This window comes from Pseudonaja textilis, chromosome 2, assembly GCF_049901715.1.
Source record: "Pseudonaja textilis isolate UNSWEBS1 chromosome 2, rPseTex1.2, whole genome shotgun sequence".
NCBI lineage: Eukaryota > Metazoa > Chordata > Lepidosauria > Squamata > Elapidae > Pseudonaja > Pseudonaja textilis.
The window spans coordinates 224,008,233-224,021,774 of NC_141991.1; the positions used below are offsets into that span (position 1 = coordinate 224,008,233).

At 35.4% G+C, this 13,542-nt stretch overlaps 1 protein-coding gene across 1 annotated transcript in view; it reads left to right on the top strand.

Annotated features, from left to right (window-relative positions):
* The window catches only part of FCHO2 (FCH and mu domain containing endocytic adaptor 2), a 71,542-nt gene that overhangs the window by 38,202 nt on the left and 19,798 nt on the right, over nucleotides 1-13,542 (top strand). Inside the window, exons 12-16 of the mRNA XM_087927137.1 lie at nucleotides 2,248-2,305; nucleotides 3,093-3,271; nucleotides 4,520-4,531; nucleotides 6,186-6,210; nucleotides 9,540-9,582. Of these exons, the coding sequence (XP_087783263.1) occupies nucleotides 2,248-2,305; nucleotides 3,093-3,271; nucleotides 4,520-4,531; nucleotides 6,186-6,210; nucleotides 9,540-9,582 (317 nt within the window). The remainder of the gene's footprint in view (nucleotides 1-2,247; nucleotides 2,306-3,092; nucleotides 3,272-4,519; nucleotides 4,532-6,185; nucleotides 6,211-9,539; nucleotides 9,583-13,542) is intronic.

The window sequence follows — 13,542 nt, forward strand, 5'->3', positions numbered from 1 at the left end:
TTTATCATTTCTTTCTTTTATATATAATTTTTATAAAGGGTTTGGTTACAGTAATAAAAAAAAATACAAATTAAATTTAAAGAAAAAAGAATACTAAATATAAAAAGTGTAGAAAAAAGAATATTATGACCATCCCAGAGTCCCCATAGCATCCCATCAACATTCAGGTGCTTGGCAACTAGAATGTACAAATTTATGACAGATGGAGATGCTGGGGTCATGTGGTCATTATTTGTGACCTTTCTTGCTGGCTTCCAGTAAGAAAAGGAGGAATGCTCCAATCTTCCTATGCAAACTTTTTATATACCGTATTTTTCAGAATATAAGATGTTCTGAAGTTTAAGATGCACCTAGCCTTTGGGGGAGGAAAGCAAGAAAAAAAATCTGCGTCTGCCCAGCAATTTGCCTCCTTCCAGCAAACAGCCTGATAAGCTTCAGCACAGAATTAGCACAAGCAGCTGATTGTCGGTTGGATCAGCCACCTGATGATCAGCTGTTTCAGGCTACAGGAATTGTCTGCGCCTATTGCCTCTGCATGCCCCTTTTCAGTCTCCGCATCCCGTTTTTGGCCTCCGTGCTCCCCATTTTTGGCCTGTTCCAATCTCCGCTGCCTAGAGCAGGCTAAAAATGGGGCCTGCAGAGACCGAAAACGGGGCACATGGAGGTGGCAATAAGCAATGGCAATCCCGTCAGGAGGCTGATCCAACTGACAATCAGCTAATCAGGCTGTGCTGAAGCTGACCAGGCTGTTTGCTGTTTGCTTCAAGCAGGCAAATTGCTGGGAGGCAGAGGCCGGCGGATGGGCAGGGCTTTGGCAACATTCCTTGTATCAGACACACAGACATTTCCACCCACTTTTTGGGGGGTGCATCTTATACACCGAAAAATATGGTAACTTTTATCCAGATAATCCTCTTCCTGCAAGTGTGATGACCCAGAGTGGTTAACAAAATCCAAAACATAAATAAATGTCCTTTAATGACTCCAGTTTGGCCCCACTGTTCAATAATACTCAGTTGGAGATAAAACATACTCAAAAATAGTCTTCAAAAGAAAGCAATACAGTCCAAATTTAATGAGCAGATAGAGGTGAAATAAAAAACCAAACCAACTACAATGATGAAATTTCCACAATGGAACAAAAGAAGTATTTACCAAATTCAAGGAATCACAGACAAGGCACAGTCTGTTGGAAGTACGCCAACCAAGATAACTTCAGACCAAAATAAAACATGCTTTTTGTTTCCAGCGTCTGCCAATACGCAGGTCCAAATTCTTATTCAGTTCTCACAGCTGCAGCCCATGAAAAGGATCAAGGCTCTCTCCTCCCGAGGAGACCATGTCTCTCTCTTATCCTCTCCTCCCTGCATGCCTTAGGATGGATAGGGGATGGGCCTGGGTCCTCCTCTGACTGCCCAGCTGGCCTCTGCCCTTCCCCAACCTCCTCCACAATCTCCACAACCACACTTCCACTCCCTATCAGCTGTTCCTCCTCTCCTCAGAGTCAGTCTTCACCAGGGGCATGACAGCAAGTCATAAATCAAAGGATGTGTGTCTTTGGTGGCTAACCTACAAGGAGTGCACTAATGACTCTGTCTAATGATTAACAAAGGTTAATCTTTATTTCATTATAAAGATTTTATTCTTATTACTTGGCTCTGCCTGTTGGCGTGGGAGCCAGATGGGGGAATTCCGTGCTGGAGATGGCTGCTAGATTGATGGCAGACTCTATTCCCCTCCACACTCTCTGCTCTCCACCCATCCAACCTTTTGCTTGTCATTTTGATAATTATTCTGGTGTTCCTTTGTCATTGTTCTATTTTATTTTTGTTTGCACTTTTTTCATTCTTTTTTATTATTGTAAGCATCATAGAATAGTGCCATTGCAAGCTAGGTGGCAAAAAAAAGAAATTAAATAAATAAAAGGATTACTTTCATAAGAAAAATAAAAATATAATTTCCAGGATATTAAGCAACAGGATAGAAGCCTGATAGAAGCAGTTAAAAATCATGGCTATGCTGTGAAGATTGTTGCTTCCAAGCTATGAAGAGTCCATTTTGAGAGTTGTACTGAGCCCTGCTTTGAAAAAGGTGTCTTTAGTCAAGACTTTTCAGCATAAATTAGTTAATTCTTTTCATATAGTCTTTTTATATAGCATTTAACTGTTTTCCATGTCGTATTTTAGCCATTTCTATCAAGTATGAGTTCTACTGAAACATATTTTAAAATAAGTTTTTTCCTCCCAGAACATTCCAGCTGTAGATGATGAAGGGTATAGCATTAAACCTAAAGATTGTCAAAATATCCTTTGTTGTTATTATACTTAGTATTTTTACATATGAAACGTTAAATGATTTTATAAAGCATTCTGTTTGCAGTAGTTGGATACAATATTAATTAACTTGGCATTCTCAGAGTGTGGATCTCAACCTCCTGTGTGTGTGTGGGGGGGGGGGAGTGCTGGTTGCAAAATAATGAAGAGAAGGTTGCTGAAGAGTTTTCCTCACAAACTGGTCATTTTGATGCATAAGTGTTCTGAACAGAGAACAACACAACAGTTCTACCACCTGTTCTTCCTCCCCCCCCCTCCACTTTTTTTAAAGCACACTACTATTCTTTTCAAAAGCAAGGGTGATAATGTCTGGAGGGAGAAAGTTTTTATGCAGACCCTTGTTCTGCAGAGACAGCTATTAAAGACCGCTGTGAGGAAGCAGAAATTGCAAGAGTATTGGGAGGAATACCCAGTGCTAGTCTAGAAGGGGAAGAATAGATGTGCTGTACTGCTACCTCAGTGCAGCTTCATTGACTGTGAGAGGGCCAAATGCAACTTGCAGCCTGTTAGTCTTTCATAAGCTGCAGCATTTTACGAGTTTTATGGAAAACTGATGTAAGGCAATAAGACATCTTTTCCATGATATACGGACTATAATTTAATTATTAAGTAAAAGGAGTATATTATTTTTTTCCTCAGCTCTAACCCCAGTGAGTTATCAGTTTTATTCATTCAGTGGGTTGGGATACATTTGTGATAGCAGTGTTTGGGAACCCTGTATTAATTGATTGTTCAACCTTTTCCTTAACTGCAAATAACATGCCAAAGAAAACCACTTTTATTCCTCAAGTGATTCTGACTCTGAAGATGATGAACCCAGAAAGTTCCGTGTGGAAATTAAACCTGTGCATTCAGACTGTAGTTCTCATTATACAGTGCCTTCTTTGGATGAATTAAAAGAATCAATAGGAAACATCACACTTTCACCAGCTGTATCTGTAAGTAAACTTTATAAGCTATTTAGTATATAGTAATAGGGAAAATATACCATAACTAATACTTTCATAGGAACATCAACTCATTTAGCATAACTATTTTAGAATGTTTTATTAACGGTTTTTAGAGAAGGAATGGAGCAATTAATGTTACATTCAAGGAATGTATATGAATACAAAAAAATGAGAAAAATAACACCAAGAAAGAAACAGTACAGCTGAGTATGTTAGCTGTACTGTTTTAAGAACAGTCTTAATAATACTTAAATGTATTTTCTACAGACTTGTGCAGCCCTATATCATAAACTTGTTTTAAAAAGCACGAATAGTCATTTCAGTTCAAACTGGCATCATTTGTATTTTGAAGTCAGACGTTTTAATTATGTTCAGCGAGAGAGAGATTTAAACTACGTGTGACATGCAAGAGCTAGATGTTTTCTTGGTTAAGTTCTATCCATTGCCTGATACAAAATACTTTTTGTTGGGCTCCTTTATTCATGCTATCTAAAATGTGAGAAACAGAAAAGAAAAGTTTTCTTCAGTATAGCTAGTTACAGAATAGTCTAAATTTTGTAGGGGGATCCTGAATAACTCCGTGAATCTTTTCCCAATTTGAATTGTTTCAAAAGAGTGGAAGCAAAATCATTCTATCATCCAATATTTCACTCCCGTTATCCATTGGCTTTTGTTCTTTTGCAAGTATGGGAAACTCTCCCAGATGCCTATTTCTCCCAGGGGAAAGAAATGAAACAGTTCTGTTTGAAGATTTTCCAGAATAGTCCATAGATTCTAATTTATTTATCTTGCTGAATATTTGTAAACAACCTAATCAAGCAGTCCTAGAGGTTTACAGTATATACAACATATATTCAAAAACTCCATAAAACCCCAATATTGTTGTTTTAAATGGTGCTGGCTACTTTATTACAACTTTCAACTTTATGTAAATTGTGGGAAAATCACGATAGTGTAGACTCTAGTGGCCCAAATTTAATCTAGGATGAATAGTTGCAACTTTGAACAACACTTTGTTAAGTGTTACAAAATGCAATCAAACAAAAAGTGCTACTTTTAGGTCAGTGGATTTTTTAAAAAGAAATATTGTCCATTAAAATAACAGGATTATTTAAAAACTTTATTAACACTTTGATGCTTTAGGCTTGAAAATTAGAAGAATGACATTTTGTACATATAGCATGTACAAAACTGTGTGTAATTATGTTTTCCTTATTTTATTTCCTATGCTAACAGAGACATAGTCCTGTAAGTATTAAATCATATTTAATTAGAAGTATCATACTACTTAATAAGGAATATAGCTAGAATATTGTAATTGATTTTTTATACTGTAATGTTCTGTAATACACAGTTCACTCAAAGCTGCCAGTTAGAGTTATGCCATGAAAATTGTAAAATGGTTTATCCTTGTAATAATAAATTAGTAATAAGACGGGCAATAAAATCCTAGTATAATATTTTATCAACATTTTCAAACTTTGAATCTAATTAGCCTCACACCATAAAAACAGGATTTGATTCACAGATAGTCATTGACCTACAACCACAATTGACCTTGGGACCATAATTTCAATCATAGGCCATGAAGATCATAAATCAGGCACCCATGTGACTGGCCTTGATTTTATGACTGTTTTTACAGTGGTCTTTAAGTGAATCAAGTCATAAGTCAAAATACATTCAGAAACCAGCAAAAAACACTGGAAACCAGCAAAAAACGTTGCACATCAGGGTCAAATGTCTATGGGACACTACAACCAGTTTTAGGTGTAAGCTGGTTGCCAAGCCTGAAATGTGATCTGGAGGGGATGCAGTGTTTTACAACAGCCAGAAGTATTTTAGGAGCTGTAAAGCACCCTTTCCAAAGTCATTGTAACTCTGAACAGTCATTAATGACTGGTCATAAGTACTCTTATGTACTCTTATTCAACACCAGAAGCCAAACATTTTCTTGAAAATACCAGTGTTTTACCACAATGAACGTGACATCTGTGTAAAAGCACTGACCTGTGGCCATCCTGATCTTTAAGTTCAGTATGATTTGAACAATGGTGCCATTCTTTTTACCTTAGAGCTGAAAACTTGTTCCTTTTAAGTTTAAGCCTCAAAAAAGAAAATATCCCAGGTCTTTCCCAAGTCAAAACTAGGATGGGGCTTGTTTACAAGCTGCATTTCCAAGACAGCTTTTGGAACGGTCATGACAGGCACCTAACATTAGGCAAAATGGTTCCAGTAATCAATTTTCTTTTTAAATTGGCCATTCAGTAATTAATATCTCATACCAAGGAAGTGAATTTGTATATCAATTTCATATAAGTTATTGTTATGATTTGTTATGTTTATCTAAGTCTTCGATGCTTTTAGTTTCATATTTGTTAAGTGCACATTTTTTACAGGAGGTTCAGAATTCAGAGCACCATGCAGAGGCTGCCTAAAACCACCTTTATATAGAATAATTGGCTTTCAGTATAGAGTGACAGCTGTTTGTTTTAAATCACCCATAGTTGTTGTTATCATTATCGTTATCATCATTATTATTATTATTATTATTATTATTATTATTATTATTATTATTATTATTATTATTCAGAAATAATATTAGCCAGCTTCACTAACTTCAGTTAAGAAAAAAATGGAGGACTTCTGTAGTAATGTCAAGCAACTAAGATGGGATGATTGTATGGCATAAAACAATTGTGAGGTAATGATGCCATTTGATGTTCAAAATTTAAAATCCTAAACATTTATCCTAAATATCTTATTTATAGCTGTCATTCAATTTGTTAAGGCTAATAAATGAGATTGACTTGGAATATTTCCTACCTTCAATTTCTCCCTCAATTTACAAAGAAAATAATATGTGTTTACTAAAATTTGTTTTCTTCATTCTTGCATTTAGGCACAAATGAACCAGAATGCATCTAGTAAGTTTGTCTGAATTGGTGACTATCAGTGACTTTTTCTTGCATTTATATCAGATTAACTGTCCTTTTTATGAAAATTGATTTGTGTAAACCATGTTTTTGTATATGCAAATGTATATATAATGTGAGTGCTGGATAATTGAGTTTCCTTCTGTATTGAGAATACACCAAGCAGGTTTTTTCCCCGACATGAGTAACTTTAAAAGGATATATCTTTTGCCACTTGCTCAAAATATAGTTATAGGCAGTCCTTGAGTTATGACAGTTCACTTAGCAACAGTTCAAAGTTACAACTCCCCCCCACAAAAAAAAGTACTTACATCCTGGTCCCACAGTTACATGTATTCCAGCACCATGGTGGTTTTTCACCCTTTTGACTGAACACAGAAATTCTGCAACATACCCCCCTGCGTATTTCCACCCCTTCCTGCCTGCTGTGTCTCCACAGGCACTGGGCCTGCTTTGCTAGACCACAGAATTCCATGTGTTTCTCCCCACACCTCACTGATCGCTCGCTTGCCTTTCAAATACCTCCAGAGGTTAAGGTAGGAATGAAAGAAGAACAGGCTTGGCCACATGGGAGAAAAGCAACCATCTTTTTCTTGGATGCTGGCGAAGCTATATTCCTTTTGTCATTAGATACTAGCCTTCTGTCCCACCACCACCATTAGCTCCACTGGTTTTACATTAGCAGAGTTAATTATGGGGGAAGGAAGGCATACAGTCAAGGGCAGACTGCTCCTTCCTACAGGATTGTGTGAGCACCTCCTTGCACATGCTCCCCTTCTTTTGCATGGAAGTGAAACGTTCATGGACATGTTCCTGCACTAGGACTCTGTGGTCTTCCCCACCCTGAGATACCCCAGGCACACTTAACTGCCCATGCATTCGATTAACAAATGCATTAGGAAGAGCAGAGGTGGGGTTTGTTCATTTAATGTGATTCACTTAACATTACAATGATAATGGGCAGGCTCCATTACAGTTGTAACTTGAGGATTATCTGCAATACCTTAAATACAATATTTGTTAATGAAGTGTCACTGTCATATTAGGTGACATAAAGAATACTTTGGAATATTCTGACACTGGGATATATACATTACGCAATAAATCTTTTAAGTCTAAATCAAATTGAGAACGAGTTTTCTGACGAGTGGGCTATATTTGATAAAAGAATTAGTCTTCATTAGAACAGGAAAGAGAACTGATTTAAAAACCCTATACAATTTAAAGTTATACTCTTACATATTCAAAGGGTAAAAGTTCATTTCCATGTACAGCCAGACTTGACAGGACTGGAATCTATGATCAGATCACCAAGCCATTGCTGAAACGAAAATTCAGATCTTTGTACCCTGAGGGAGAGGTTTTATCATTTTCTTCATTGATATTTGTAGCTGTTATTTTTCCTAATTGATGGGCAAGGGAGGTACTTTTTAATTAAAGCAAGTAGGGAAAGCATGCAGGACATTGCTTCTAAACTTATTTCCAATTCTTTAACAGCAGTGGAAGCCATTTCCCCCCTCTAATTAAGTAGCTTGTTGCATCTATTTGTTTGTTTGTGTGAGTGAGTGTGTGTGTGTGAGAGAGAGAAAGAGAAATTTAGATACTGTATATAGATATACAGTAAATACATATATAACACATATAGAATCTTCAGGAACTAAGCAATGTGCTTTGCATGCATGATGCCTGTGTGTGTGTATGGATGTGTTTAACTTTGATCAGGCAGTGTTTTCTACATGTGTGTTGAAAAGCATGAGGCAGGCTGCATATGCTCTGTTCTGAGTTACATGATCAGGTCGAAAGGGGTTTAATGGAAGAGTCACCAGTATTCCAAGTGATATCCAACTATTTTTCCCCATAAGAGTGCCTGGGAAAAATTCTTCTGGAATACTTTTCTCCATAGCCACTTTTTCAGACTCTTAACTCTAGCCATTTTCAAACTCAAACTTTCCTTTGTTTCTTGAAATAAATTTGATTTCATTTTATTCTAGTTTTGAAGAGTTACCCTACTTGTTGACAATCCTCAGCCCTTTTCATAACCTATGTCCAACTGTCTGTTGAATTAAAAAGAATAGTTAAGAAGGAAAGACATATGCAGCATGATTCACAAATTATTTTTTTTTACAATCCTTTAATACTGCCCTCTGAATCATGTGATGAGGAAAGGTTGAAGGAATGACTTACGGGAAAGGGTTTGGCAAGACTTTAGTTCATTCCCCAACTGCTTCCCTTTCCTCCCCAGGTTAGATCTGACCCAGCATTATTTCCAGCATTCTGTTATGTTGAAAAAAAAATATGGCACAAAGGAAAGGAAAGCTTAATCTAAATTAAATACCCCTTCTGGTCATTTTTAAAAATTTCAAATTACAGAAAGCTACATCTTATGTTCAATTCAAAAGTTTCTATACTATTTATGTGTTGAATTTCCAAGAGGGAAAATATTTCAACATAGTAATTTAAGACAATTCTTTTTTTCTTTTTCCAGATGTTAGTTTCTTTATTGTTAACTGCTAAAACTAAATTTGTTGCCATTTTGATATGCCACCTGGGATATCAAGGAAATTGATTCTTTCTTCAGGAACTGTTGGGGTTACTGGCATCGTAGTTCAGCAATATCTGAAAAATCAGAGGTTTAGATGGTTTTTGTTTGTTTAAGCAAGGGGTGACCACTGATTTAGTACACATCTGAAAGATTGCCCTTATTGTATATAAACCCAGAACCAATCAATTTAGAAGTCAAAACTTTAGTTTAGATTAATATATAGAATAAAACATTCAGTAAAACTGTTGTGTAAAAGTTTTTGCAACCTTTATTTACTTATTGCATTGTTTAATATCCTACTTCTTCCACTGAAGTTTTATACATATGTTGCATTTATGGATAAATTATAAATGATTACATTTAACACTGCAATCAAACAATACCAGATCTGCTGGAAAAAAAACCCAATTCTTTAATTTTCGGGGCTGCCTTTCAACATGACAGATGGTTTTATGGTGATAGATACAATTTTGGTGGCAGGAATCTGATGTTGTCCTTCTTGTTCCTAGAATATCCCCCATATATGATAATTTATATTACATAAGAAACATATCAGAGCAAAATATGACAAAACCAAATAATTTAAATTGTAGTAATATCAATTTTTCTTGAACATTTGAGTGAGTTTTAGTTTCCATTTTTATCAATTGGTATTGAGCTTTTTATAAAAACCTGGCTGATTTTGTTAATATATTATATATTATAATATATTATATTTTAATATATTAAATATATATATTGTTAAAGGTATTTTTAACAAGTATATCTTTTTAAATAGGTGAAGAGTTAACAAAATCAAAGTTTTCTGTTTCATCTAATGAGTAAGTTTCATATTTGGTATGTTTATTTGAAAGGCATTGAATATTATTTTGCAAGATTTTTTCCAGTTTGCAGCATTCACAGCTTGATTTAGCATTACGGTTTAGACATCAGGAAAAATGCTTTTGATTTTTTTTTTAAATCAATCCTTTATTCTGTTTTGTTGTTAATTTGTGCTCAGATTAGAATAAATATCTCTGCCTTGCTTTGGTTTAACTTTTAAAAGCTTTTGTAACCTGAATTTGGTAATTTTACATTGAGTTACATTTTATATTTTTTTAACCTTTGCTTATCATTTCCATACTGAAATATAGGAAGCTGAAATACCAGCCGAATAATAAAAATTATATAATGAAAAATAACTAGCTATGTTACAGTGATTGATCATTCTACTGTGTAAAATATAAGCTTAATACTGTTTAAAATAAATATAATTTTCTTGCTTTTGTAAGATAGCAAACTTTTATTATAAACAATTACAAGCATTGTAATACACTTACATCATATAGAGTCCTATGACAACAATATTATTATTCAGTCATACATATAGTTCTTTATGTATGTCTGTACAAGTAGTCTTTGACTTATGATCACAATTGAGCCCAAAATATTCATTGCTAAACAAAACAATTGTTAAGTGAGTCAGGCCTCACTTGTGCCATGGTTGTTAAGTGAATCATGCAGATGTTAAACGAATCTGGCTCCCTCATTGACTTGTCAAAAGCTCCCTAAGAAGATTGTAAATGACAATCTCATGACCCCAGGACACTGCAACCATTGTAAATACTTGCCAGTTGCCAAGCACCAGAAGTTTGATCACGTGTCTGTAGGGATGCTACATTGGACATAAGTGAAAACTGGGTCATAAATGTCTTTTTTTTAGTGCCATTGTAGCTTTGAATGCTCATTAAACTATTTTTTGTAAATTGAGGATTAGCGGTACTTGGCTCTTTATAGAAATAAATTAGAATTTTGGTGGCATTGCACCCCTGGCTTCATAGTTTTAGGGAAGTGTGGCTTTATCTTTTCTACTCAGTTTTGTTAAGTCTCCATAGCATAGTATCTCTAATTACTTTTGCTTGTTAAACTAATGGAAAAGAGAAACAAATCCTTTTTATGTCGTAATTACTTCCAAATGTGGAGCTTGTTTTGCATTTTTTTTCTATTATGTCATGTGCCTGAGAGCATTTTGTTGCCTTTCTTTTTAGCCAGTAGCTCTGAAAGTAGTTCCTTTCTAAAATTGTTTGAGAATACAAATTTCCATGGCAGGATTGGTAGTTTATTGTATATTTGGAGAAAATAACTCATTCTGGCATTGCTTTACTAAGCAGCTGATTGGGAAAGAGTTCTTCCTTTGGAAATAGAGCTATTTGCAACAGATCAAGATCTCTAACAGATTTGGACATGTTTCTTGTCCTGTTTATTAGAGATCGTCTGAACAATTTTGCCTCCTCTTCTGCATGACAAAATCACATTTATAATCCAGAATAATGACTTATCTTGATCTTAGTACTATGCCTCTGTTGATTCATCCTAAGCTTTTTTTTTTGTATCTTTGTCACATCAATGGTTCATATTCCATTTATGTTCTATCACAAAGCCCAGATCCCTTTTTTTTGCATGTAGTGCTTCCCATATTCCTATACTTGTGTTTTCAACTTCTGTAAACTTTTTTCAATGAAGGACTTTGCATTTCACTCTTTGACTCTAAATTCATTTTGTTGGTTTATGCCCACTGTTCCAATATGCTGAGATCTTCTTGAAAATTGATATTGTTTAAAAAACGTTTGTTGTCCATCTATCTTGTGAGCCTGCAACCTTCATCTAAGCCTTTTAAAAATAGGTTGAACAGTATAGGACCTAGAACTAAGACCAACACTTCCAACTTAAACACTGAGTATGGGTGGTTGTTTTTTTACCATTTTTCAGGTAGTTTTGTGTCCAACTAAAGATAGCATATTTTGCTAATGATTTCTTGAAATTAAGGTACACTGTGATTTGTTCTTGATACACTGATGGGGTTCCTTCTAACCAATCTTTTCTAAATATATACAAACTAGCTACTGAATCGTCCCTGCCAAAATTTTGCCGGTTATCAGTGTTTTACTGACCAGTCCATAGTTGCAGTTCCTGCTTTTGTTTCATTCTGTCTCCCCCTCATTTTTTAAAGACCCAATTTGTCCTTCTCCATTCTTCTGGCACAATGCTTGCCTTCTGCTGTGATCTTTCAATTATAGAAGCAACAAAAAAGGCTCATTTACCTCAGTCAGAAAGAGATTTTAACCTCTTTAAACATTCTTAGGTATAACTGGTCTGATCTTGGCAACTTAAAATTGTTCATGGTAGCCAAGTAGCTTATTTTCTCTTTATTTACTTACTCCTTGTGTCAGTTGTTCTGCTTAGATCCATTTGAACTCAGTTCTCTGTGAAGAAGACTGAAGCCAAATAGTAGCTGAGGAACTCTACTTTCTCCCTACTCCTTTGCTGTCCTACCATGTTCTCCAAACATCAGGTCCAACCTTTCCTGTTCATTCTTACTTCTGTGGACAGAGGTAAATGAGCCTTTTTTGTTGCTTTTATCTTCTCTGGCAAGCCCAAATTCCCAAAATTCTTTTGGGCATTCTACTCATATTAATTACATGCTAGTATACTTCTTGATGATTGCAATCAGTCTTTCATTTCCTGTGCGTGTTCCATTTAACTCTTAACTCGATTAAAAATAAAAAATCTCTAAGCACCCATAATGGTTTCTTAAGTGTTTCTTCTCATTGGAATGATATGCTTCCATATCTTTTTTTAAGAGCAGCATGACCAGCCCTTGGGCCAAGTGCGGCCCTAGTAATGTGGCCCCACAGAATCATAAACTGCTAACATTATTCTGTGATTTATATGCATTAACTATATTATATATTTTATATGACGTTGAAAACAATTTCTCTTCACTCTGTGTGGCCCAGGTAAGCCAAAAGGTTGGACACCTGTGTTTTAGACCATTTCCCAGTTCTTTGGTTTCCCTTATATTGAGGATTTCTCTAGCTGAGAATCTTCCTAGTAATTTATTGAAATGGAATCACCTGAAATCTAGTGCAGAGGTAAAATTATGTCCCAGTTGTTCTTCCTGTGGTATCTAACTTCATGATTATATCATTACTTCTTCCAAAATTTTGCATTAATTCTATTTCTTCAGATGGTTCTTCTCTATAATTAGGTTCATATTTTTTATTTTATTAAATTTAAAGAACTATCTTGCAATTCAAGCCAGCTATAGAAGTAAAAGAGCCAGTCAATAAGTAGTCAAGAAACAACAGCAATAATCATTCAGCAACTTCCCTCTTCCTTTGCTCTTCCTCTCTTTGTTCACTCAGTCAGCCTAATGGTTTCACCTTGGAAATAGGTCTGATTCGTAATAGTTCTCAAATATATTGTTCTCATTTATGTTCTCAAAATAAATGCTAAATCAGAAACTTTCAGAAACTTTTACAAGTTTAACAGTGCTAATTGGGATGGGGAATTCTGTCACTAAGTGACATGGTCCTAAAGCATAATGTCACATAGCCACGCTGACTTACAACAGCAGTTGTGGTTGTTAAGCAAATCCCACGCAGTCATTAAGTGTGATGTCTTGTGGTTTCCATTTGTGGACTTCTGCTAGCTTCCCTCATTGACTTCACTTGTGTGAAGTTTCATTGGAAGGAAATATGTATTTACTGGTTGGATGTATCCTTTTTCTCTGCAAACTATTCTGCAGAAAGAGTTGCTTATTTATATTTTTGTTTAAAAACTAAAAATACTGGGGCACTCAGCAGAAACTGTCTTACTTTTTGGAGGGAATGAACCTGCATATCCACTAGTAAAATCAAAGGCCATCAAAGGATGGAGTGTTTAGATCAGATTGTGCTTAACTGTAGCTGTGAAGACTTACTAGGAACATGTCCTATTGTTTTCTCTGCATTTGCTTGTAT